The following is a 27,223-nucleotide window of genomic DNA, read 5'->3' as shown; positions in this document are numbered from 1 at the left end:
ATAGGCACAGATCCATGGGCACTGCTGACTAAAATCTTCGCTCAAGAGTGCATAGGTATGTGCACATCATACAATGGAGCACCCATCATAACAAAACAGCTCGAAGAATGCATTATTGTGCTGGTAAATAACCTCTCTTTCCTTAGTGCATGTTAATGCAGTACTGTTTGAAATAGGACTACATTAATGTACACTTGGAAACTTTAATGCGCACTAGCAGGGTCCACATAGGCCAGTTAGTGTGCAACATGCTCATGTGCATTAGAATTTACACCCCTCTGATACAAACTAACATAGCATGTAGTCAGGCCCTTAGTGCATGGCAGGCTAGTGCGCCACAGACTTATACCCCAGCTTGTCATTATCTAAACGTGTGTAGACAAGTCTGAGTCTGTCAGAGTCTCAAGGTCAGCAACAGTTCAGTAACACTGCTTAGTTTGCCTTACATATCATGAATATTTGGTTTCTGGACAAACATACTAACTTAGTGGTCTGGAAAAAGGCATAAACTCTGTTTTATTGGCGATGTGCAACAAAATGCATTGGAATAGGGTTACAAGAACCCAGGGCAAGTTTTCAAGTGCTCAACCAATTGCTAAGGAGAGACCCTGCCTCTGTTTAAGCATTTCTTTAGTGTACATCCCCACAGGGCCTTAGAGTACCTTGTGCATTATCTCCCTCTTGCTTTTGAACTGTACTGTACTCTGAGTGCTTGCCTGAAATGCTAGCTTTTGTTTTGCAGACTCAGCTTATACAGATGGTGATATGGATGCTCCAGCATCGCCTTCTCATCCAGCTCCACACATATGTCTGTTTGATGGTGCCCCCGAATGAGGAGGATTTCCGAGCTCAAGATGAAGACATGCCCTTCACTGCCAGAGTTGGAGGCAGAAGTCTAAGCACTCCCAATGCTCTCAGCTTTGGCTCCCCAAGTATGAATACACTTCCTTTTCCCACTGTAAACAAGTCTGTATTTGCCTTTAGAGATTATCATAGGCCCTATCTAGAGTAGGAGAGTAGGTAGTGTTTTATAATGTGATAGTCAATGTGCTTTAGCTAACATGATTTTAAACAGACTTTGCAGTAAGTCTAGGTAGGGCAAGTCATATTTAACAGTGTGTTAGCTGATCAAGGTCAGCCCTGGGCTGGAGAACCAAGAATTGGCGAACTTCTTGGCGGCCATTAAAGCTCTCTTATCAAATGCCTGCAGGCCATTCTAGTCACCCAGTTCTTGATCAGCCTCTTCCTATCTGCTTAGTCCTGACCGTCTCTTTCCATTAATTCTGTCAAGAAGTCCTTTTAGGCATCCTTCCTAAGTGACCCAGGTGTTCTTCCAGATAGACAGCTGGTATCTCCATGGATGTCCATAATCAGAAACAGAATGAGGGAGTTTTAAACAAAGTGCTTGCGAGAAAACATGCTCCAAACAGCAGTGGAATCCTTGGGTTATAGTTGATGTCTTTAAGGAAACCCACACGGATACTGTGGCTGACAAATGTTTACAATTTCGCTTTCTTCTCGCTTGACTCCCCGAGCTCCTCCCATTGCCATGCTTTGAGGTCAGCTCTGGGACAGTGTTCTAACCAAAGCCAAAATGTGGTGCTGAAGTCCTAAATTGCTCAAAAACCTTGTCAAGGAAACTGATGTGTGTCTGTTCAGCTGTCTGTGTCCTGCGGTATTCCCAGAAGCATGGTTGTTAATTATGGGGCATTCTGCAGGACATTATTTCTCTAAGGAAAATGAATTAGAGCTGAGGTCTTGGAGCCTAAAAATTGTTGTTGGCTCCATGAGACTAAACCTGTCCAGGAAACCTTTCCTATTGGTAAAATAAGCCTGAACTTGGTTCATTCTGTCCGGCTTAATGCTGTGGCAGAGCATCCAGTTCTAACAGGGATGCATGATAGACCCACAAGAAATAGCTCATTCTCAAAATTAGCTTCAGTCAGGCTACGTTGCATTGAGTAAAATACCAAGGAGTGTGTGTGCACACATGCCAAGTTCTGTTTTTTTGGGAGAGTGAATGTCAGTAGTAAGGTCTTGGTGAGGGAGCCTTGTATTGTGTTACCTTTGTCGCAGAGCCCCCGCATATTTGCTCTCAGCATCTAGTGCACCAGTTTGTGGAATCTCATATATGTTTGCTCCAAAGCGGCCATGCCTTCTCCTGACAGTGTCTCCACCCTTCAGTTGAGAACTCAGCCTGGATAAGGGGTTTTGTAATAATAGAAATCCATAAAACCAAAGGGAATTAAACTACAAAAGCTAGTTAAAGTAAGACCAAATGGCTGACAGCAAATTAAGGTCAAACTCAGATATTCACTCTTCACATTGGGTCTCTGCACAATGCATGCTGTGGGTTCACTGTCATACCTAGGCCTAGCCAGAAGAGCTAAAGGGGGCAACGGGGTTTAGTTTTTCATTTCCTTGTTCAGTAATTTTAAATGGGACTCATAACTGTCCTTTTAACCTGATGCTTTGAGGTTTAATTGATAAATTTTGAGTCCTTTAGTTCGTAAATCTTTTATGATTGCTTAGTGCCTTTTTATTTACCTGCTTAAAGGTAACTTGCAAATTAAAAGAATGGGTATTTGCCCCCATTTTATGTCTGTGCTGTGTAAAGAAGATCTGGATGGAAGGGATCTTTAAAGGGTCTGTTTTTTTTAACCTTTTAAATACTAGGAATGTCTGGCTCTCAGTTGGCATTTAGTATGGACTGGCTCTCAGTTGAAGGGGTTTCATAGATTCTTTGGGCAGATGGGACCATTTGTGATTATCTAGTCTGACCTCCTGTATCACACTGGTCATAGAGCTTCTCTAAAATAATTACCAGAGCAGATCGTTTAGAAAAACATCCCCTCTTTATTTTAAAATTGTCAGTGATGGAGAATCTACCACAACCCCTGATAAAATGTTCCAATGGTTAAATATTCTCACCGTAAACAACATTTAGTATGGACTGGCTCTCAGTTGAAGGGGTTTCATAGATTCTTTGGGCAGATGGGACCATTTGTGATTATCTAGTCTGACCTCCTGTATCACACTGGTCATAGAGCTTCTCTAAAATAATTACCAGAGCAGATCGTTTAGAAAAACATCCCCTCTTTATTTTAAAATTGTCAGTGATGGAGAATCTACCACAACCCCTGATAAAATGTTCCAATGGTTAAATATTCTCACCGTAAAAAAAATTGTGTTCTTTCCCGTCTGAATTTGTCTAGCTTCAGCTTCCAGCCATTGGATTGTGTTATAGCTTTCTCTGGGTAGGGATAATGGATCTTATCAAAAAGGACTTTCCTCAAGTGTTGGAGTTAAATAGGTGTTAAACTTAACACAAAGCAGATATTTAAACAGTCTGAATTAATATAGTTTCTTAGGTTTCACTTACATGGCTTGTTTAATGCCATTATCCTGGTTCTCCAGTTGTCAATAGCCATCTGGGAAAAACAAGAGGCTACAAGTGAATTTTTACTGTGGGGGTAGGAGGAAGTTTTGAGGCTGCCTTTGACCCCTTTTTTCCCCTTTATAATGATGGATAAACTCACAATTTTTCTTTCCTTTGCTAGGTATCTTTAAGGACAGTCATATAGAACTGTTGTATTTATAACTCCTCCCAGCAGATAGTTCTGTGATTGCAGCATAGCTTCCTTACATTCTCTTCTACCTACCCTCCCAACTGCTCTACTTTTCTCATTGCCACTTCATGTTGTTTAAACTAGAGCTGTCTGGGCATTTTCTACCCAAGTTTTTCAGGGAAAAGGTGGTTTTTCCAGAGTTGAATTCTCCACAGGAGAAATGTTTGTTTCTATTTTCCACCGGGGAAAATCAAAACAAAATGTTTCAGCTCTGTTTGACATTAATCTCTGTGTCTGCCTGAGCCATCACAGTGCCCCATGAGTAGTTCGCATACCTCATGTCCCCAAATCTCCTTATGGACTGATCTCTGCATCATGATCATGGGAGGCTTAGTCTGGGGCCTGGAAGCCTGGCCAATAGAGGAAAATGGGGGCATGAGGCACTAGCTCTGGGGTTTTCCCAGTGCTAAAGAAGGAATGCAAACCCTGTCCCAGCAGTTCCCATTCGTAACTTCCCAATGCCAGTGCCTGCACTGTTTATTATTTGTAGTCTCATGTATTTATTTCCCACTCCTCCCCATGTTGCGGTTTCATCTTCTTTGTTATGCATCACCAGTTTATAAAGCTCATTAGATATGTTGTTTCTGGTTCTGTATTTAATCACTCTCCCAGTCATATCAGATGGTAAGAATGGCTCTACTGGGTCAGACCAATGGTCCATCTAGCCTAGTATCCTGTTTTCTGACAGTGGGGAGTGCTAGGTGCTTCAGAGGAATGAACAGAACAGGGCAATTATAGATTGATCCATCCCCTGTCATCTAGTCCCAGCTTTTGTCAGCCAGAGGTGCAGGGATACCTGCAGCTTGGGGTTACGTCCTTGACCATCTTGGCTAATAGCCATACCTCCGTGAACTTCTCTTTACTTTTATTCTTTTTAAGCCCAATTACACTTTTGGTCTTCACAATATCCCCAGGCAACAAGTTCCATAGGTTGACTGTATGTTGTGTGAAGAATTTCCTTACATTTGTTTTAAAACTGCTGCCTGTTAATTTTATCACGTGACCTCTGGTTCTTGTGTTGTGTGAAGGAGTAAATAATACTTTCCTGTCACTTTCTCTACATCATTCATGGGTTTGTAGACTTCTCTCATATCCCCCTTTAGAGCATACCATTATTCCCAGAAACTGAAACTTACCTCCTAGGCAGCATGCCTTGGATGCACTTCCAAGGAGTCCACCCACCCTAGGAAATGTGCAGATATCTGTGCAGTCCCCATTTTCAAGAAAATCCTTATGTCCCAATAATATTTTGTATGTTGCCCCAAATTACCCATTACTTGTCTACAAACCCAACAAATTCTGCCAAGAGAACCAAATTCCCTGTCCTCATCTAATTGCTTGCAGGCAGTTCCCATGTCATGTTTCCAGGCCCCCTTTCTTTCCTATACTAAGCTGATGGGTTTGCTTGGAAGGAACCTGCTAGTTTGCACTCTTCACAGCATCATATTATTTCCAATTTTACAGCCAGTAGTGATGATATGACTCTCACAAGCCCTAGTATGGATAATTCCAGTGCTGAGCTGATACCTGGTGGTGACTCCCCATTGAATAAACGGATGACCGAGAACCTACTAGCGAGCTTATCTGAACATGAGCGGGAAGCTATCTTCAATGTCCCTGCTGCACAGAATCCAGAGGATCTCCGCATGTTTGCAAGGTAGGGAGAATGTAACCTCCCTTCTCATTCCCCCTTTGCAATTAATCTCTGCATTAGCACTGTAGGGAGGGTGGGGTGAGGGTGCATCTTGGAAGATTAAATTTCTGGCTCTTATTCCCACGGTGACCTCTTCACCAGTGCTTGTTGGTGTCTGACACTAGCTATTGGCCAGGTTTTTAATTAGTGCCCTAAGAATATTTTGTTAATAAGCTCTGGATGTACATAAAGGCTCTGAGACCCTCTGATGAGTAGTGCATTCTCAGGTCTGACTGCCCACCAGTTGTCATGTGTGGTTCTGAGAGTGTCTCACTCTTGAGAACACAAAATTGAATTTGCATAGCCTGAAAACAAGCTCAAAGCAGAGGCCCTGGTGTGTGCATGGTGTAGTTACAGGCCTGTTAGCATTTCCAGAGATCTGTAAGTAATGGTTTTTAAAAGCATTTGAAAATACAGTGGCATCACAGAAATTTAACGTTCACCGGGTTTCATACTTGTGGAGAAAAGATGGCCCAGGGAAGTGTCACAGCGTCTTACACATTCCAGATCACCCAGTCATTCCCTAACTAGATCTCCCCTGGCATGTGTGGCTAGGAGAGTAATACTCAAGTATCCCAAGGAGACCACTGTGGGAATAAAATAGTTGCTTTCCATGCTGCAGCGTTCTCTACAACTGGACCAGTGGAGATTATGGATGTTTTGTAGGGAATTCCTGAAGCCTGCAGATGTAGTTACTGTCCTGCACTAAAGTATGCTTCTGCTGCTCCTTTTGTGTAACTGGGAGATGGCAGCATTGCACCGATTCAGAGGATGTGGATTCTCTGAGGTGTCCACTCAGATGGAAATACCTTGGCTATTTGAGAACTCTGTCCCCATCAGTGGCTAGATGTCTGCAAAACCTATGCCAAAAAATAAAATAAATAGTCTTCTGATAAAATACTTTTTTGAAAATTCTGTGAAATTCAGTCTGGACTATTATTCTAATCTCATTAAATAAAGCTTCTAAACCTATCATTCTTATAATGAAACCAGTTTCTCTTTCTGGTTGTCCATCTAGAACCCTTTTGGCCTGCTGAACTGGTTGCGGGGGCGGGGAGGGGGGACAGCTCTTGGAAAGCTCATGATTTGCAGATGCCAAAAGCGACTTTGGTTTCTTCAGGAAGTCAGATAGTGTGACTAACAGGTCACGCAGATGTCTGAGGAGGAGGAGAGTTTGGTTATATTTCACAGTTTGCTTGTACATCAGATTCCTTAGCAAAGCAATCGATAGCAGTAAATGGAGTTTCCATTTTTCCTTCCATTATCAATATGGGCAGAAACAGACAATTATATATCCCAGAATAACCATTCCTAAATCACTGCTGAGGAGATAAGGTACAGCAGACATGCTTTCTTGACTGTCTGGAAGCTGAAGTGTAAAAATATGACTTGTCCTGCAGAATGATCACAACTGTCATGTGATTTACTGTTTACACACAGTGAGTCTGTAAATGACATCACTCAGTTCTTTGTTGTTCAGTTCCCTTCTTCCAATTGCAAATCAGGAGACCAAAATGATCCTTGTGTGATTCTCTGTGCACAATTCTGTACCTACTATTGAGTGCATAAATACAGGACATTAGAGAGAAGCTGAGGCAGTGAGCAAAGCAATCCTTTTGTTTACTCCACACATGCTTCCTCTTTCAGGGGTCTTGGATCAGCTTTACTTTTTTCACTTAACTTTTAACTGTGGGTGGTCCATGATGATGAGTCTTATGCTGTGGGAAACAGAACTCTGCTGTATTTGTCAGTATCCCAGCATGAGCTCCTACTGTAACTGAATAGTTAGTAGTATACTAAATATACTGTAACTGCCCTCCTGAGAATAGTTCAGTGTGCATACAAAGGGAGTACCTATTTTTAGAAGAGCAATAAAATTGGTCCTGATACAAATTTCCTATGACAATTGTCTCTGAACTACTTGCTGCTCTCTGCTTAATACATCACAGAACTTGTCTGTCTGTTACTATGTGCAGCCAGTACTTGGATTTCTCTAGTGAAGGCAGACACCTTAAACAGAATGTGAAATAACATAGCTTGACAGAGGTTAACCACATGGGCGTTGGATGAGGACTCAAATCCAAATTCTTTTCCTAAGTATTGAGTGGGTGAGAGATGGAAAGTTATTTCAAGAGTAAAGTTGAGATACAGAGGAGCTTTTCTTGATCTAGGTCTGTAATGTATTAGGCACGAACATTCTTTCCTTGAACATCAGGTAGGCTTTCTAAGCCAGATTAATGCTTTACTGTCAGTTCACTGCCTCTAGCAAGCCACTTGGAAGAGTCATTTCCAAGAGCTCTGCTCCCTAGAATGGAGAGATGGGGAGAGGAGGTGGAAGCCTGTTTGCTATGCTGAAATTCTGTTCTTCTATTTATACACCACCATAAATGTACAGCTGTTTAGAGACAAGATTGCTGCCCCAGGAACTTCCAGCCTAGGTTCTATATGGGCCCCATAAATGTACTCTGTGATTTACAAAGCCAGGACAGGAGGGTCTTGTCTGCATTGAGTTTTTGGCCATGAATGTAGCTGCACTGGTACAAACCCCTATGTGCTGCACTGATGAAACCTGTGCTAGGGACTGGTGCAGCCTAGCCTGCTTTCAAACTGGATTATGCTGCACTGGTGCAAATTGCTGTTTACTCTGGTGCACTGACTGCACTAGGGGCTTGCATCTGAGCAAGCAGAGCTGATGCTGGTGGGCAAAGGGAAGTACTTTTTAAGAGCTTGCAGCCATAGTGAAATCTCCATTGGTTGAAGATACACAGCCACAATTGGTCAATTAAGTCCATAGTCTAAGAGAACTCTTGGATTCCTCACTAATGCTGAACTCTCACATGGCAGCATTCACTAGCAACACTTTCTACCATCTCCATTTGACCAGCAACTCTGTCCCACCCTGGCAAACAAAGTCCTGGCCTCAGTTATTCACGTTGTCTTCACCTCTTGACTGGATTACAACAATGCAGTATACCTGCAAATGAAGTCTTCAGCACTTAAGAAGCTAACTAGTTTAGAATGCTGCAGCACATCTCCTCAGCAACACAGGCTACTGTGAACATATCAGACTTGTCCTCCATTCCCTACACTGCTTCCCAAGGAATTTCTATAAAGTTCAATGTCTTGGTCCTTATCTTCAAAGCTCTGTGGCCTGGGTCCAGTGTGTCTAAAACACTGTCTAAAGCTCTGGGATGAAGACCCTGTCAACAACTCAGTTCCTCTGTGTGATGGGGTCAAGACTCACCAGTGCTGGCGCCTCCCGCTGGTTGCTCCAGGAATTAGCTCTATCCAGTCATGGAGCACCCTCTGCGCATGGTGTCTTGCCCATCGTCTGCTCTGCTGCCTTGGGGTCCCGCAATGCTCTCTGCTTGGCAGCATCCACTTCAGGACGCTGCCCTCCGGCAGTGCCCACTACTCCAGTCTCACCCCCTTCAGTGGTGGGGGGGTGTTATCAGCAGTCTTCCATCTGCACCTATCCTCATGGCCAACTGCAGCCCCAAAGTCTAGTCCCTTTGCCTCAGGGGCCGGCCACAGCCTGTATCAGGCCACACTCCTCCATAGCCTGGTGCAGTACAAAGGGGAAGGGGGGGGACCCAGGCCCACCCACTACTCTGGGTCCCAACCCAGGGACCCTCTAGCGGCAGCCTCTCTGCTCTCCTTCTCTTCCCTTGTCAGACTGTCGTCCCTGGGCCATTTCCCCTTTGACCTCTTGCACCTTCTCAGCCCTTGTTAACAGGGGCCACAGCCCGGCAGGTAACTGGGCCGGAGTTCTCCTCTGCTCCCCACCTGAGTCTGCCCAGCACTGCTCTGTCTAAGGTGCTCGCTCCCTAGCTCAGCAGCCAGTCCTCCTCCCTTGCTAGTCAGGGAGAGACTCCCTGCTCTTTGCTAGGCAGCCTTTATATAGGGCCCATTTCAGCCCTGATTGGCTGCCTCTCTTCTCCTCCCTGATTGGCCCTCCACAGGCCTTTGTTGATTGGCTGCCAGTCTGTGCAGCCTCAAAGACCTGTTCAAGCCCTTTTTCTCATGGGGGAGGACAGGTGCCCCACCACACTCTGGCACAATGGAACTCTCAATAGTAAGAGTGAAACTTTGTGCAGGAGAAAGAGTTTTCTCCAGGAGTGGTCTGAGACTGTGGAATAAATTCCCCCCAGGAACTAAGGATAATCACAAACCTCATCATGTTCTGCTCCATTTCTTTGACCTTGCCTTCTGTAATATAAACACATAGCTACCTTACCAAAACAAGACCCTCAACTGCATACTGTTCTCCCTCTGGGGAGAGGGTGAAAGAACAAATGTGACAGATGTGTAGCCACATTGCTGAGTGCTCTACTGGAAGGCGTTCAAATACTCCGTTTAATCACTTCCCTCTTCTCTAGGAGAGGCTGCAACATGCTTTGGCAGGTGTGAGCTGTCGGCAGGTACATGTATAGGAATCTGAGAGTTTTAGGCTCTGTGTGTGGATTCAACACTAGGAGTGCTACGTACTTACATATGGAAATAAAGAACAACGAGGAAATTAAAATAGAATCTACAGTCAGCTGAGTTTTGCAGGGTAGATGAGGGCAGCAAAAAGGAGAATGACTGACTAAAAATCAGTACACAGTACCTTTCTCAGAATTTAAGCCAGAAAGGACCATTATCATAATCTTGTCTGACTTCTTACGTAACAAGCCAGCATTTCAACCAGTGAAGCCCAGAATTTACGGTTGAGCTAGATCATATCTTTTGGAAAGAGTCATCCAGTCTTGATTTAAAAAACATCAAGTGATGGCGAATCCATCACATCCTTTGGTAATTTGTTCCAATGGCTGGTTACCCTCATTGCTAAAAATTCACACCTTATATCTAGTTTGAATTTGTGTAGCTTCAGCTTCCAGCCATTGGATCTTGTTCTGCCTTTTTTTGCTAGAGTCCTCTAGTTTCAGAAATCTTTTTGCTGTGTACGTACTTATAGACTGTGATCTAGTCACTTCTTTCCCCCTCTCTTTGGCAAGCTAAACAAATGGAGCTGCTTAAATCTCTCACTGTCAAGTATGTTTTCTAGACTTCAAATCAGTCTTGGGGCTTTTTCTTGAAACCCTTTCCCATGTTTCAACATTCTTTTTAAAATGTGGACACAGAACTGGGCACAGTAACTGGTAAAGGTCTCCCCAATGTTGCATACAGTGGTAATACCACCTCCCTACTTTTACTTGATATTACTGTTTTTATATCCAGGGATCACATTTGCTGTCTTAGCTGCAGCATCACATTACATTGCGTGGAGTTTGGTTTCCATCATAACTCTTCAGTCCTTTCAGAATTGCTGCTTTCCAGGATACATTACTCCATCTTATAAGTGTGTCCTGCATTCTTTGTTCATAAATGTAGGACCCTGCTCTATATCTGTGACTTGTTGTTCTCATTATTTACCACCCGAGCAATCTTTTCATCATCTGCAAACTTCATCAGCAATTGGTTTTATATTTTCTTTCAGTTCATTGATAAAAATAATGAATAGCAATAGACTGAAAGGTGATCCCTGAAGGACCCCCCCTAAAACCACCCTCCTTGGATGATTCCCCAGAATATGAGCTATATTGATTTTTATATCATACTAATGTTTTAATAAGAATATTGTGAAGTATTCAGACTCCTTACAGAACTCCAAATATATTATGTCAGTAATTACCTTTATCAACCAAACTTGTAATTTCATCAAACAACGTTAGGTTTGACATTTTTTTCCATAAAACAATGTTGATTGGTATTAATTATGCTCCATTTTAGCTATTTTTTAATTTTTATTTCTTTCCCTAAGAATAACATCAGGCTAACAAACCTTTAAATTACCTGGGTTATCCTGTTTGTTTTTCAATGCCAGAATAACATCAGCTTCTCTTCAGTCCTCTGGAATTTCCCCATTATTCCAAGATTTATTAAATATTAACATCAACTGTCCAAAAAGCTCTTTGGCTAATTCTTCTAAAACTCTTTCTGATGTGACTTATTTGGACTTGCTGATTTATAAAAATATTTAACTTTAGTTGATACTGTTTAACATCCTCCTTAATTACTTTTGGAATGGAAAGTATTTCGTCATTATCTGATATGAAAACATCATCCAATTGCAAAAAAGACAAATGTCATTCTGGGATGTATTAACAGGAGTGTCGTATGTAAGACATCGGAGATAATTGTTCTAGTCTCTTCTGCACTGACGAGGCCTTAGCTGGAGTAGTGTGTCCAGTTTTGGGTGCCATACTTTCAGAAGTATGTGAACAAATTGGAGAGAGTACAAGGGAGAGCAACAAAAATAAGTAGTTTAGAAAGTATGAGGAAAGGTTTCAGTCTAGAGAAGAGAAGGCTGAGGGGGGAACATAAGTCTTCAAATATGTAGAAGGTTGTTAAAGAGGATGGTGATCAGTTGTTCTCCATGTCCACTGAGGGTTGGACGAGAAATAATCAACTTAATTTGCAGCAAGGGAGATTTAGGTTGGTTATTAGGAAAAACTTTCTAACTCTAAGGAGTTGAGCACTGGAACAAGCTACCTAGAGAGGTTGTGGAATCCCCATCATTGGAGGTTTTAAAGAACAGGTTAGACAAATATCTGTCAGGGATGGTCTAGGTTTGCTTAATCCAGCCTCAGTGTGTGTGTGGGGGGGGGGATGGACAAGATGGCCTCTTGAGGTCCCTTCCAGCCCTGCCTTTCCATGATTCTTTCCAAATGCAGAATTAACATGTGTGTTGAACATTCCTTCTTGGCTGCATCATTGACAATCCCGTCATAATCACTTGTGCCCAAAAAGCTATTTTAAATATACTGATGGGAATACTGCCCTCTGCAGTAAGCAGTCTTGCACTGGCAGGAGATGGGGAGGAAGTAGAATACATAATTTAATAAGTTGTCTATTTTTTTACTACTTTGATGGCAGTAAGGAGTGATTCCAAACCACAGTGGAGAAAGTTAATGCAAAGGGCTCTGCCGCGATTAGACATAGTGTGGTTCAGCTTGGAAGAATATACTAGCAGTGGTGGGGGGAAATAATTGGAAGCTCATGCAGGCAGAGGGAGAGAGAAATATTGGAGTAGTGATACTGGATGAAGCTTCTGCCACACCATCTGAGCAAGTTGGCTCTACAGTTAGGACTTGTTTAAATTGAGCCTTAAAAATACCCAAGACCAATGAACATGTTACCATGGTTTTTAAAAAATGTCAAGGGAACAGTATTTTTTAACAAATTAAAAAATTTGTTTGGGGTGCTGTGCTAGCACCCCAGACACTGCAGTACTGGCCAGCACCTCAGACTCTGAAAGTGAAATTGACTCATCTAGTTTCATTGCCCGACAAGAAAGAATGCAAAAAGTGATTGCAGAGCATAAATAGGGGGAAGGTAAATTGGACTGATATATTCTTTCTGGCAATCTCTGTTTTAGCGGATATAAGGAAACTTGTTTTTAATTATGTTTTATGTAAGCATGCCTGCTTAAGGGATGAAGATGAACATCAAAGTAGAGATGAGTTTGCAATGTGGTATGCTGGAACAGAAGCCAATTTAATTGTGTCTCCACAGACAGAGGCTTCATGTCAGGGACAAGGGAGATGCTAGTTCCTCTTTATGTGACTGGTGAGACTGCAGCATTCAGCACTGGGCAGCTGCAGAGGGCAATAGAACAAAGACAACAAACTGTAAAGAATTTTGGAGCAGAGTAACAAAATGACTCCAGGCTGGAGGGGATGACTCATAAGGGACAGCCAAGAATCTGGAATGTGCAGGAGGGTGTATTGTTACACAGCTATTCCTCCCCGATAGTTCACTAGAGTTATGGGATGAGAGTGGTATTTAGGGTGAATCAGGGTCGGATTAACCTTTTGTGGGCCCAGCGCCCTTCATTTTTGGGGGTAGAGGAGCATGGAGTGGGGAGGTCGGTTCCCAGAGCAAGGTGCCAGCCAGGGGCAATGGGGCATAGCATGGTGGGGCCGGTCCCGCTCCACCCAGCCCAGTGCCAGGATACAAACCAGCAGTTGCCAGATACACACTGTCCTGTCCAGCCTTGTGCTGCCAGCATGATCCTTCCTCTCGGGATGTGCCCATGCCGTGCCACACAGCCCCTGCCTCCCTTTCCCACCGTCCCTCGGAACTGCTATGTCCAGCAGCCCCCGACACAGACCCTCCACCACAAATGCACAGTGGCCTTCACACCACCACCCCTGCCCAGCACCCCCACACACATCCACACCACTATTGCCCAATGCACTTCCCCACAGCCCACCACCACAACTACACAGCACCCCACTCAGACCCCCACTGCCCAGCATCTGAACACACAGCCCTCCCCTGCTGTCCCCCAAGAGCCTCCCCACTGGCCAGCAGCCCCCCTCATTAGTTGACAAGAGCAAATGAACAAATGCCCAGTTTACCAAAAGTCTGATGCCCTGCCTCCCCCCGGCCCCAAACGGGGCGTGGAGGAACGTGTGTATGCATGTGGGGTGTTGACATGAGGTGTCAGGCAGCTGTGGGGGAGGGGATCAGCCCCAGCCAGAATGGAGCTTGTGGGGGTTAGGGGCCAGCCCCAGCCCCTGGCAGCGGTGTGGGGAGAGTGTCAACCCCAGCTCCTGGCAGTGGTGCGGGGAACTGCGGCGAGGGAGGGGTCAGCCCCTGTCCTGTCCTGGCAGCGGCATGCAGAGCTCAGGGAGGGGGGGAGCTGTGGGGGAGGGGTCAGCCGAATATCTGGAGAGGTAGGGCAACAGGGAGATTACAAAACTGCCGCTGAGAAATAAATGTTTCCACAGGGCCAGTCCTGTCCTGGAACAGAAGGATTGAATGGTATTTTTCATCTCCAGAGTTTTAACATCAGTAGGCAAGAAGCAGTGGGTAGGTTTAGGGTATGGCAGTTTTAACAATGCCTGACACAGCCCAGAACATGATGAAGTGAATCGGGCCACTGTGCGCAGGCACTGACGAGTTGGACCATTTTCCAATAGCATATGCAAAGCACAGGGAAGATACTGAGTAGACTAAAAGGTTCAGCAGAGAACGGTGAATATGAATGATCATTTGGTGGGCTAGCTAGGCAGTTCTGCTCTGGAAAGTGACCTTGCGTCTCAGTGTTTACTGGCTGTCAGTGACTTTATGCAGCAAGAGGGACTCTAGCGCTCTCATCGTGCCTCTGCCACTGATTCATTGTGTGGCCAAATCTGTAAGGCTAATTCAGTCTGTGCCTCCCTATCAAGGCTGTAAGCCAGGGAGCTAGCATGGAAAATGTGTTGTGTAGCTAGGCACTCTGTCTCTAGTCCCCATTTCTGAGTGGGAATAATCCCCCTTTGTGTACCCTGGGGCAGTGAGGCAGAATTAGCTACTTGTGCAGTGCTTTGGGAGAAGAGTGAGCCCGTCATAGTGCTAATCACGAGTCAAACTCTAGCAGAGTAGGCTCAGTGGTTTTATCTTTCTATGGAAGATAAATGGGGTTTGCTACAATTTCTGTCTCTCTTCTGGATGAGACTTTACAAACCAAGGCCGTGCCTGCTTTCTGTAGACATTAAAGCTACCAGATGTTTGCCCTGGTACCCTCAGCCAGAATTTCCATGCTCCCTGCTAAGAACAAACTTCAGTTACTTGGCATTTTATGCAAAATGAGGGACTTAACCAAATCTTCGTCCCTTGCATTTCTGATCTGGTTTCCTAGTTTGAGTTGGAAATTTGAGAGCTAGAGAGCAGTCAAAAATCCACAGGCAGGGCCTGGCTGCTCTCTGGGGCTGTGGATGTTTGTTCTGTATTATTAGCAGGTTCAGAAGGTAAGTCATGCAAGTGTCAGGAGGAGAAAAGGTGAGTTCTTCTGGGCCAAGAAGTTTCCTAGGCTGATGTCCTAGAGCCTAAATTAAACTTGGCAACATGGGAGAGGCAGAACAGGTGAAGAATTGGAAGGGAACCATGATCCAATGAAGTGAGCTGTAACTCACGAAAGCTTATGCTCAAATAAATTTGTTAGCCTCTAAGGTGCCACAAGTACTCCTTTTCTTTTTACCTGTACTCTGTCTCCAAAGGTTTTCTTTGAGGTTCCTGCTACCATCTGTAGGAAACCTGTGTTTGTGCCCCTGCCCTAGTGCATTTCTCATGATAGCAGTCTAGTGCCAGTACATACACACCATGGCAGCGTGGCTGGGGTGAGAAGCAGCCCATCAGGAATGATGATGGTTTGGGAGAAGTGGTTTGGCTTGGTGCCTTATATTTCAATAGCACATTAACTGCCAACTAATTAATGCTCTGAGGACTGCTGGAATTACACATAAAAGCTATATGAATGCTTGTGAGAAGCTTTTATCTTGATCAACGTTTACACAAAGAAAGCCACTTAAAATGAGTTATTACAGATATTTAAAAGGAGTAAATCATGTTAACTGTAAACGATATCCCTGTGCATTTCTGAGTTAGTTATTTCTGCGCACACAGCGGAGGAGCGAGTGCAAGCTCACCTTCTCTCCTTGCCTTGCAGGCTGCTGCACTATTTCCGAGGACGGCACCACTTGGAGGAGATCATGTATAACGAGAACATGCGCCGCTCCCAGCTGCTCACGCTCTTCGACAAGTTTCGCAGCGTGCTGGTAGTGACCAATCATGAGGACCCTGTGATTTCAGTCTTCCAGTCCCTCTTGAAGTGACTGTGTGGAGTGGGGGAGGGGAACTGCCCCTCTGTCTTCAGCTCCCTTATAGAAATGTTAATAAAGGAGCAGGGTAGCAGCAGCCAGAGGTTCTACCTCTGCCATTGACCTTCCCAGCGCCCCTCAGCAAGTCACCCCTTCTCCCTCCCTTTCCCCATCTGGCTGGGGGATGTTAACCCCAACCTGCTTGTGGAAGGAGCTCTGCCCTCTGCCCCCACAAGCTGCATGTGAGTGTGGACAGAGAGGTGCACACAAGTGAAGCTCTTCAGGCTAGTTAGTGCCAGCACGCAGTACTTTCCCCAAGTCCCTGCCAGGGGGCTGGGATTCCTTGCTTCCTGCGCAGGCTGTGTGCGTGGAGTTGAAAAAACGGTTTACCTTGGTGTTGCTGAATAAATAAAACTGCACTGTGACTGGACATTGGTGCAGGAGAAACCGGTTGCCTCTTTTCAAGCTGCAGAGCAGTGGCTTTGAAAACGTCAATGGCATCTCCAGCCTAGTCTACACTAGAATCGCTACAGCAGCGCAGCACCAGTGCTGCTAGGGTCGATGCTCTATGCCGCCGAGGGAGAGCTGTCCTGGCAGCAGCTCTCCCCACACCGCCACTTACATCCGGGAGGGGGGTAGCTTGTTCACACGCCAGTGACTTAAATTATAGTGAAGTAAGTGCTAGTGTGTACAAGCCTTCAGTGTTACTGAAGCATGTAACTGCCTCATGAGGTGCCTAAGGTGCTTTAACTCTTTCCTGCACCTCTTTTAGGCTCTGAGTGCTTCACAGCGGTTTTGACATATCTCTGTGCTGCCCCTGTTGCTGGGGTGTCAGCCAGCTCAGGGTGGAGTTTGATGGTGAGGGCAGCTAGTACCTTCGCTGCCACAGCTGGAAGAGTGTCCTTGTCCCCACCTTCACAGACTGGGCTTTCTTTCCACTAAGGAACCTAGGTGCCTGTTGACTTAGCAACTGCAGAAATCAAACAGGAGCATTCATGGGTGGTGTGGCTGGGGACAACAGGCAGGGAAGCAGAAGAGTGAGTCAGGCTGGGTAGGAGATGGCATTGTCACAATACTTATGAACCTCCCTCCTTAGCCCCCCATGCTTGAAGGGTTCCAGCTTGTGTAGACTCTCATTGCTTTCAACTAGGAGTAATGCCCACAAAACAAGTCCAATGTCACTTGGAAACCCCAGAGGCGCTTGCTACTGCTGGGAGTGAGCCTGGCTCTCTTAGGCTAACTGCTGACCAGACATCCCACCTTACTCATTTCATTATAACAAAGCACATTTATTATTAAAACAGCTTCCAAACCAGCACCACCCCCCCGGCCCGGTTCCATCAGGTCAGAGCCTGGGGCTGATAGTTAATGAAAGCACAGGCCTTACCAAGAGTCCAATCTTGGCCAGGCTCCCCCCACGCCTCTATTCTGCAGCAGCTTGCACTCTCTCCTTCTTCTTGTCCACAACACTCACACATTTGTTCCCTCGTATATAAAACCTCAGCGGTTTCTCTGCCCACTCTCCACCGTAGCTGACACCAATTCTGGCTGCAGTCACCAGAGCCTGCTCTCCCAGTGCTTCTGAGCCAGGCTCCATCCAGACTGTTGTGTCATGAGCCAGGTCCTTTTGGTCAAAGCTCTTGTTAATAGCAAGCGCTTGACAGAGCTTGGAGGGCCCATTGCAGAGCTGCCAGTCCTTCAGGGGTTTGGCTGATCCTTTCCTCCGAGCACTTCGCAGCTGCCTCATGGTGTCCAGGCCCTGCAGAGGTTCCAAGGACCGGAGCAGGACTGCAGCCCCTTCCCCTGTGGAACAATAAGAACTTGCATGAGCACGGGCTCTTTACAGGGGCCTCTCACCGCAGGCTGGCTGGGCCACATGTTACTCTGTACAGGAGGTTGAGAGCAATACAGAACTAATTCCAACCCTCAGAGAAATCCTACATACCTCCCCACCCTTCTATTAACTGGTACCCATTGGTCAGCCGATCAACTCAAGGGACAATAGTCTATCAATGGTACTGCGCTCCAGTATAGCATGCCTCACGCTCTTCAGTGTATTCATCCCCACCACACCCTGTGAGTGCTGTTAGCCCTGTTTTATCCATGGGAACAGAGGAGCCAAGGACCGACTTTTAAAGGAGTTAGATGCCTACATGGAGTGGGGCCTGTCTTCACTGAAATCAATGGATGTATGAAAATCACTAGGAGTTTAAGTCCCTTTAAACATCTGACCCTTAGTGACTGCCCACGGTCACACAGGAAGGCTGTGGCAGAGCAGGGAAGTGAACGACCGGCTGCCAAACGCCAGGCTTGTGCTCAGATCATAAGACCGACTTTCTCAGACTTGAAGGCTGAAGTGATCTCAGGTCAGCCTTGTCACAATCACTGATTGGGGAGAGAGGAAAGGGTAGTGAATTCCCTTTCCCTGCTCTGATCAGCCAAACTCTCCTTGGCTCAGTCTGTTTCATCTGTAACCATGAATTTCAATCTCCAGCCAGCTTTTCCCTGACCTCCTTCCTCGCATTAGTGTTTAAGGGAGTGACATGGGCTGAGTTCTCGCCAGGAGGTGCTCAGAGGTCCACAGGTTTTCCTGTGTCAGCACAGCACTCTGGAACAACTGCCACATGTGAGTTCAAGGGTGGGGTAGCTGGAACAGCTCCCCAAAACCCATAGATTTGTATTCACACACCACAGGGCTGAGTGCACCACCTCCAACCAGCCCTGGAGGAGGGGGATCAGGACACAGCAAACTGCAAAGGGGCACTTGCATTCTAACCCCTGACCACGGGCTATAGTCCATAGAACTAGCTTAGAGGGATTTTACTGAACAGTAATGCAAGAAGCCTGCACAGTCTATACCCTGTGAGCTATCTGGCTTAAGCAGCATAAGGCTTTCAGGCCTAACAGCCTTTGCATACGTGAATTGTCCAACAGTGACAGTGAGTTATCAGGGAAGTGGGACTAGTTTGCTTTAGGGGATTTTTGTATAAAATGACACCAGGTACCCACAGACAATCAAACTGATACAAACTTTGGATATTGTAGGACAGGACATCTGCAAATGCACAACCACAACCTTGTCTTGGCAATGAAACTGACATATATGATGATATCAATAATATTAATGAGATCATTCATATACTAACCTATAGAATAAGGACACCAGACATTATTAGGGTTAAGAAGTCAGTTATGGACCAAGTGGACCTGGCCTTTATATGAATATTCATGGCAGCCTCCAGGACTTATAATAGGCCCAGTCACCATGTAAACCTCGAGATCTTGACCACTGGACTCGCTTGGCGTGGAACACCACATGTTTCCTACCACTAGGACTCTATGAGAAGGGTGTGAGTACGTGTCAAGGATGGTGCTGGAAACCAGCTTGGTTTTAAATTACAGCTACTTTCTCATTTGGTTCAGAATATTTGTATTTTTACTAATTGTGCTAATACAAATATTTAAAGCTTTGGTTTGCTCTTAGTGCATAGGTGGGCAAACTACGGCCTGTGGGACTGACCTGCCCAGCCCCTGAGCTCCCAGATCGGGAGGCTAGCCCCTGGTCCCTTCCCCTCTGTTCCCCCTCCCCTGTAGTTATGCCACCACACGGGCAGCATGGCTTGCACCCGCCCACCTCTCAGGCTTTCCAATAAGCATGTCCTGCCGCTTTGAACAGCATGGTAAGGAGGCAGGGGTTGGATAAGGGGCAAGAGGTCCTGGGGGGCGGTTAGGGGACAGTTGGATGGGGCAGAGGTTCGGGGAGGCGGGGGCAGTCAGGAGACAGGGAGCAGGGTTTGGATAGGGGGTGGAGTCCTGGGGGGGCGGTCAGGGGACAAGGAACGGGGGGGGGTTGGGAGTTCTGAGGGGGGCAGTCAGGGGGCGGGAAGTGGGAGGGGGCAGATAGGGGACAGGGGCCAGGCTGTTTGCGGAGGCACAGCCTTCCCTACCTGGCCCTCCATACCGTTTCGCAACCCTGATGTGGCCCTGGTGGAAAGTAATAATTAATATATTAATTATTTTTGGGAAAATATGGTCCGGTACAGATCCCGGATTTGGCTTCTATTATTAGAAAGAAATAAGTCTCTCGCCAGTTCTCTTGTGCTGAGTGAAGCAGCCCTGTTAGTTTGCAAGGTCTGTGCTAATTGTAGAAAAACATTCAGAGACAAAGAGTTTGTCCTAAAACTGATAAGATAACATGTTACAAATGTTTTTTTTCTGAATTCAGGAACAAGATTTGTTGTTCCTCCACTTTTACATTCCTGTCTTGCTTGTTTTCTTTTCATGTGTGACAAGTGGCATGGATAGATTCACTGGAGTCTGTCATGCCCCAATGATTTGAGACTAGTTATGTTAAGCGAAATAGGATGTGATTGTAAATGTATGTTTGAATGAGTAATAAAAGGTTGAAGTGCCAGCCTAATAAATAATAACTACCCAGGAACATTCGGTCAAATAATGCGCAGGATGGAGATAACCAAATGACCCCGTAGGGCAAACCGGAATCCACCCCCAACTACCCCAAGGACGGAGAGGTCGAAGAACCAAAAGATCAAAGAACAAGATAACAAGCTGTCACTGCTGTGCCATCTGCATGATGGACTATCATTTTAAACGTGAGAACATTGATTGATTATCACTTCAAATCTGAAAACAGCATGACGAAGCAATCCATGACCTATGGATTTGAATGAGGATGAATTCTTATAAAGGCAGACCCTAAAAACTGAGAACTTTGAGTCTGGTTCTGCAACCACCCTCCAGGAGCATCAGATGCGCATCTGACAAGACTCGGCTCCATCCTCGTGTCCAGGCCAGTGGCTTGGCAAGAGCAGCTCTAAGACTGGTAACTATGATGATAACCTTGCAGAACCTGTGTGTGTATGAATGAATGAATGTGTAAATGAGTGTGAAATTGAATGGAATGTTACAGCTATAACTGACTGCTTACTATGATTCTTTCTGTATTCACAATAAACGTGGCATTTTGCCTTATCCCCTTTAATAAGATCCTGCTAGTTTTTGTTTTATTGGTATAACAGCCCTTGGGCCAAAAAGTTTGCCCACCCCTGCCTTAGTGTGTCGTTGTGAACATTGAGGTTCCCAACCAGACACAACTAAATCTGAACTGTGTGGTGTCTGGTTCTGGGACTAGAACCTTTCAACACTCAGAGAGTTCATTAGTGACTAACTGGAAATTCTTAACAGTCAATAGAGTCAATAACCAGCCAACAAATTAGGCAACAGGGCCCCCACGGCAGAATCATCTGGAGACCTGTGGAAAGTAAATGCAGCCTGCCCAAAATGGGGCCTTCATCATGGGGCAGAGGAAGGCTCTAATTCCTCACAGGATTTCTGCAGCTCCGACTTGGGTGCTGCCCTCCAGTCCGTACCCTGAAAAAGAGAGGCACAGAGAACTGACTGGTCCCCCTGGCCCTCACTAGTGCAGGGAACTGTAAACACATAACACTCCCTGTACTGCTGGCCACCCAGGGACCCCTCATCTCCAACACCTGCAAAGCCAGTAATGCCGACTCAACAAGAATCCTCTCCCCTCACACACACTCAAGGCAGCCTGAACCATCTGGAGCCAGTCAGGGCCTAGTCCTCAATCGCCTGCTCTCACAGACGCAGCAATGCCTTCTCCCTCACGAGGCCCAGAAGGGCGTCCAATTGCTGTTCTAAATATAATGCTGCACTCTGAAGCCTAAGACAGTAACACTGGCATAACGATTGTGTGTCCCAGGAATATCATCCATGCCAGAACTGTGCCACTACTACGATCAGTTATGAGGCAGTTCTGACCCACCCAGGAGCAGAGCAGCCACAGATCAAGCTGTGGAGCCTAGAACCAGTTGTCAAAAAGCAATTTCATCTTCTCTACCTCAAAACAGGATTAATGGCAAATTTCTCAGAGTTCATTTATACCCCACTCTTCCCACCCTGCATGCTCACCCCCTGACCTGCTGCTGCTGCTACAGAAAAGATGAATAGCCAGAGGACTGGTCAGATTCAGAGTTTTGGACTGATGAATCATACTGGCACTAAGTGTGAGTCAACACTGTGATGCTGTTGCAAAAGAAGCAAATACAAATTTAAGTTGCATTAGCAGACACAGCATGCAAGTCACAGGAGGTGATAGTTAGGCTCTGGCACTGGTTAGACCTCAGCTGGAGTACTGTACCCAATTTTGGTCACCAGTATATAGAAAGGATGTAGAGAAACTGGAAAGGGTCCAGAGGCGAGCAACAAAGATGATCAAGGAGATGGAATGCAAGCCATATGAGCAAAGGCTGAAGGAACTAGGTATGTTTAGTTTGGAAAAGAGGAGATCTAGGGGGGACATGATAACGGCCTTCAAATACTTGAAAGGCTGCCATAAAAAACATGGAGAAAAGTTGTTCTCTCTTGCAACAGTGGGCAGGACAGGAGGCAATGGGTTCAAACTACAGCAGAGCAGATTTAGATTGAATCTCAGGAAAATCTTCCTGAGGCCTGGTCTACACTGTGAGGGAGAGGGGAGAGAACAATCTAAGTTATGCAACTTCAGCTACGTGAGTAACATAGCTGAAGTCAACATACTTAGACCTACTCACAGCGGTATCTTCACTGCAGTGAGTTGACTGCTGCTGCTCCTCCGTCGACTCTGCCTACGCCTCTCGTGGCGCTGGAGTACAGGAGTCGACGGGAGAGCGCTCAGGGGGTCAATTTATCACATCTGGACTAGACGTGATAAATCGACCCCCGCTGGATCGATCGCTGCCCGCTGATCTGGCGGGTAGTCTAGACATACCCTAACCGTAGGAACAGTAGGCCAATGGAACAGACTGCCTAGGGAGGTTGTGGAATCTCCTTCACTGGAGGTTTTCATCTGTCTTGGATGGTTTAGACAACAAATCCTGCATCTTGCAGGGGGTTAGACTAGATGACCCTTGCAGTCCCTTCTAACCCTATGGTTCTGATTCTAAGTACTGCAGGAATTTTCCATTGTCTTCCTTGTTTCCATTCAGACTCAGACACACTGGCTCCCCTGTACTTCATGGGGCACAAGTGTGACCTGAGGAGTCATTGGGTCAGGTTCCCCGTTGCCCTGCACATTGCACAGAGTGAGTGTGAACCCACTCTGCACTAGTGTGAATGACACGCATGGTGCAAAGCGAGAGGTGAGCCCAGTGCTGTGCATGGAGTAGCTTCTGTACTTGGGGATTACATCTGATGCTCTGCAGGGCAGATCACAGGCTGACTCCTGCACTGGCCTCTGCAGAAAACAGAGCCAATGGAAATAAATGTGTTGGCCCATGAGAAAGGTGTGTGAACAGGACAGGATCCTGGGGTGGGGAATGGCGGCCTAGCCCTGCACGAACAGAAGATTTTGGCAATAAAGCCAGCATAAGTGGCCACAGGAGCTTCACACCAGCACACAAAACCCCTTCAACATATGGATGGCAGGAGAGAATGTTTCAAAACTCAAATCATCCAGGAAATGTGGTCACTGATCTTTTGGTGTCTTAGTCCATTCTCAGGGCATTCTGGGAAATCTCACTCCTTACAGACTTTGCATCGAACACATTTTCTTGAACTCCTGCAGCTCTTCCCGATACTGGGAAAACAGCCCTGAACAAAGCAGTCTTCCCCAAATACATAACCCAACCCTAAGTGGAAACGAGAGTGCTACCCAGATATTTTCCATTTTGATGGTAAGGAAGGTTCTGTCTGTGATCCTGAATGGGCGAGCAGAGACCAGTTGTGTACGTTATTCCTACACATAACACTCCCTGTGCTGCTGGCCACCCACAGAATTCTTTATCTCCAACATATGCGTGCTCAGTAATGCCAGCTCCACAATAATCTCTCCCTCACAAGCTCCAATCAGCCTGAAACATCTAGAGCCATTCAGGGCCTAGTCCTCAATGCCTAGGTCTCTCAGTCCAGCAAAGGCTTCTCCATGGCACTTCCTAGCTTCACAATAGTCTCTGATTTCTCTTCATGCTCTACATGAGTCTAACAGAGCACTCCCTAAAATTTCTGTCCGCGGCACAGCGGGGTGTGTTTAGTAGAGAACACAATTTGCTGAGTTGTGGTGTGTGTTTTGTGTTGGACTCATGATGTCTCTGTTGCTCTCCATCCAGCCGGGTAAAGTCAGCAAAGCGATTTCTGACAGACATTAGCAATTTGTTGCATTTCCGTGATGGGGGTGCCTAGGACGTGCTGGTCTTGCAGTACAATCCCTGAAAGCTAAGCATTCAGACGGGAGCTTTCCTAGCTTACCCTCAGACACGCTCAGAGACAGAAATTCAAGCAAAGAAATTCCAAGCAAATACTAATTACACCAGCTCCTTTTGTTCCTTGTTAGTGACTGTGGTCACCATCTGGAATCAATCTACATTCCTTGGGGATTTCCTTAAAAACAATACTGCTTTTACATAGAGATTACTGAGGCTCAGGTCGTCCCCTCCACTAACATGAACAATGGGGTTTGAACCACTCCTTTAGAGCAGAGCAGGGTGTGCTGCCTCCGAGAGATCCCCTGGAAGCTCCTCTATGGCTGTACCCCATTGGGAACAGCACCCACAGGCTGCAGTGGCAGATGAGAGGGGGCGATGATGAGAACCAGGCACTGCAGCACAGTCTTTGGCCGATCTTATGGGTACCTTGCTGGAAGTTCATGCTGGGAGCAGGTCTTTTCCCCACTGTGAATCAACAGCTACTGAAGACTCAGACAATGGCAGGAGAGCTCCTGCAGAAGAGTCCACAAGGCAGAAGATGGGGGCCGTGTGGCTGACTTCTGCCTCCTCCCACTTTTCTTGTGGATCCCCAGGATCTTGGCAAATGGGAACCCATGTCCCCAGTCCTCACTGCACCTAGCAGCTGCTTTTCTAGACATGCAGGATGCTCTCACCCCCAAGCACGTGTATTTCCCCCCACAAGAACAGATAAACCCTTCGAGGCGCAGTCCAGGCTGATGCTGTGCCTGCCAGAGAGCTGGAATCTCCCCTCCCTAACCCCACGGCCACCTCAGTCCACACACCCTGAAGCCCTGGCTCCATCAGCTGGCTTTGGTATTTCCTTGGCATCCATTTGTAGAAAAAGAACATAAGAACGTTCATACTGGGTCAGACCAATGGTCCATCTAGGCCCATATCCTGTCTTCTGACAATGGCTGGTGCCAGGTGTTTCAGACGGAATGAACAGAAGGGGGCAATTATGGAGTGATGCATCCAGTCATCCAGTCCCAGCTTCTGGCAGTCAGAGGTATAACGACACCTAGAGCATGGGGTTGCATCCCTGACCATCTTGGCCAGTAGCTACTGATGGACCTTTCCTCCATGAACTTATCTAATTCTTTTTTTAAACCCAGTTATAGTTTTAGCCTTCACAACACCCCTGGCAATGAGTTCCACAGGTTGCCTGTGCATTGTGTGAAGAAATATGTTTGTTTTAAACCTGCTGCCTATTAATTTCATTGGGTGATCCCTAGTACTTGTATTACACGAAGGAGTAAATAATACTTCCCTATGCACTTTCTCCACACCATTCATGATTTTATAGACCTCTATCATATGGCCCCTTAGTCATCCCTTTTCCAAGATGAACAGTCCCAGGCTTCTTAATCTCTCATATAGAAGCTGTTCCTTACCCCAATCACTTTTGTTGCCCTTCTCTGTATCTTGTTCAATTCTGATATGTCTGTTTTGAGCTGGGGCAACCAGACCTGCACGCAGTATTCAAGGTGTGGACACACCATGGATGTATATAGAATGAGAGCAGGCCATCTACACTGCCTATTCATCAGTGGTGCAGGCCAGAGCAGCTCGCTCCAGTATGGAGGTGCTAGCTATTTACATCACGTGCCTAAGCAAAAAGCCCAACTCTCAACACAAGGAGTAGAGTCAGAGATAAAGCCTGGAATCCCAAAGCAGTGAAGATGCCAGTTCACTTTCTGAATAGTAGGAGACCAGGAAGCTGTAGTGGTCAGCACCCCCACGAAGCAGCTACCTGTTCTTTCCCAGGGAATAGCTCCAGCTCTCATTCATGGAAATAGCTTTTGGCTGTTAGCAAGAATAAAATACTCCTTCCTCGATGACGCTCTGACTCACCGCTCCTAAAGTGTCTCCTTTTATGTGATTGTCTGCAATACGAAAGCTACAGGAAAATGCATGCATAGTGACACAGAGCCTCTGGGGGGGGCGGGAAATACTGGGGCCCTGGATTTTATCAGCATATTCATCCAGATCTGGCAGCAAGGCAGCTACACAGGCAAGTTCAGGAAAAACTAGATGCAGGAAAGCCAAGGAAAAGCTGGATGTAGCATCTGGGATAAGACGAGAGCCCAGTGTAACTCCTCTGGGCACAGGGAAGGCTGTTTGTATTAGGGTTATTTTGCTGTTGCCATGATATACTGTATACTCAAGAACGTTAACAGGTATCTGCCAGACTTTTCAATAAACTTCCTCCCACTCCCCGCCTATAATTTCTCCAGCAGCAGCTGTGCACCTCCATCAGAACACAGAGTAACTAGTTCCTGGGGTGGGCTGGGAACCTAGCCCAGCAACGTGCAGGCCATAAACTGGTAAAGCCCATATGAAGCAGATTTAGATTGGTAAAGTCCACAGAGGGTTTCATTCTCTCATTGGAGTGATAAAGAGCATCTGCAAATCCCCATTGATTAGTTATGTTTTTATGAATCTAAAGATATAATCAAGATAAACAAAAGCACCAAAATTTGAGCTCATCTGAACAAAGCCTTCAGCAGTTCCAGCATCCTCTACCATGACTTCTTGTTCCAAGGGACAAAATGGCAAAGCATCAAAGACTCCAAGGCTGCCACTCACATGCTTACAAAGCTTCTTGTCTCCAGCCTCCCACTGGCCTGAGCAGCCATCGCCAACATTCTACCTCTGAGCTGACAGCAAACACTGAGGTCATCAAAATACCAGCGAGCTGGAGGAACTGTACTAACTCATGAGAGTTATGGGGATGAATGTAACAAACAACAAACCTACAACTGCCTTTTGAGTGGGAGGGACTGGGACTCTTCCACTGAGTCATTTAAGCTCCATAACTCTCCATATGAATATATATAATTGCTGTTAGACCAGAAAAAAAAAAAAAACAGATCCCACTGGAAGCTTGGGACACTGCCTGGACAGTCCAGAAAGTCATCGTGTCAAATGCTCTCCTGTCTTTGTCCATTTCAGGAGTTACTGTGGCCAAGTCTACAGTAGGAAAACGTTGCTGGTTCAACTATACCATGGTAAAATACTATAGGCATAATG

General features: G+C 46.0%; 2 protein-coding genes across 16 annotated transcripts in view; one reads left to right on the top strand and one right to left on the bottom strand.

Moving 5' to 3' along the window:
- Positions 1-16,380, top strand: part of NPRL3 (NPR3 like, GATOR1 complex subunit) — a 92,629-nt gene extending 76,249 nt beyond the window's left edge. For all 9 annotated transcript variants that reach the window (XM_077828493.1, XM_077828488.1, XM_077828492.1 and 6 more), the window contains 3 exons: positions 743-932; positions 5,094-5,286; positions 15,800-16,380. In XM_077828493.1, the coding sequence (XP_077684619.1) occupies positions 743-932; positions 5,094-5,286; positions 15,800-15,965 (549 nt within the window). In that variant the 3' untranslated portion in view covers positions 15,966-16,380. The remainder of the gene's footprint in view (positions 1-742; positions 933-5,093; positions 5,287-15,799) is intronic.
- A 134-nt stretch (positions 16,381-16,514) lies between these two features.
- The window catches only part of MPG (N-methylpurine DNA glycosylase), a 47,318-nt gene continuing 36,609 nt past the window's right edge, over positions 16,515-27,223 (bottom strand). For all 7 annotated transcript variants that reach the window (XM_077828498.1, XM_077828500.1, XM_077828501.1 and 4 more), the window contains one exon: positions 16,515-17,753. In XM_077828498.1, the coding sequence (XP_077684624.1) occupies positions 17,374-17,753 (380 nt within the window). In that variant the 3' untranslated portion in view covers positions 16,515-17,373. The remainder of the gene's footprint in view (positions 17,754-27,223) is intronic.

Source organism: Eretmochelys imbricata, chromosome 10 (genome assembly GCF_965152235.1).
Source record: "Eretmochelys imbricata isolate rEreImb1 chromosome 10, rEreImb1.hap1, whole genome shotgun sequence".
NCBI lineage: Eukaryota > Metazoa > Chordata > Testudines > Cheloniidae > Eretmochelys > Eretmochelys imbricata.
Note: the sequence above shows the minus strand (reverse complement) of the source record. Positions and strands in the feature narration are given on the sequence as shown.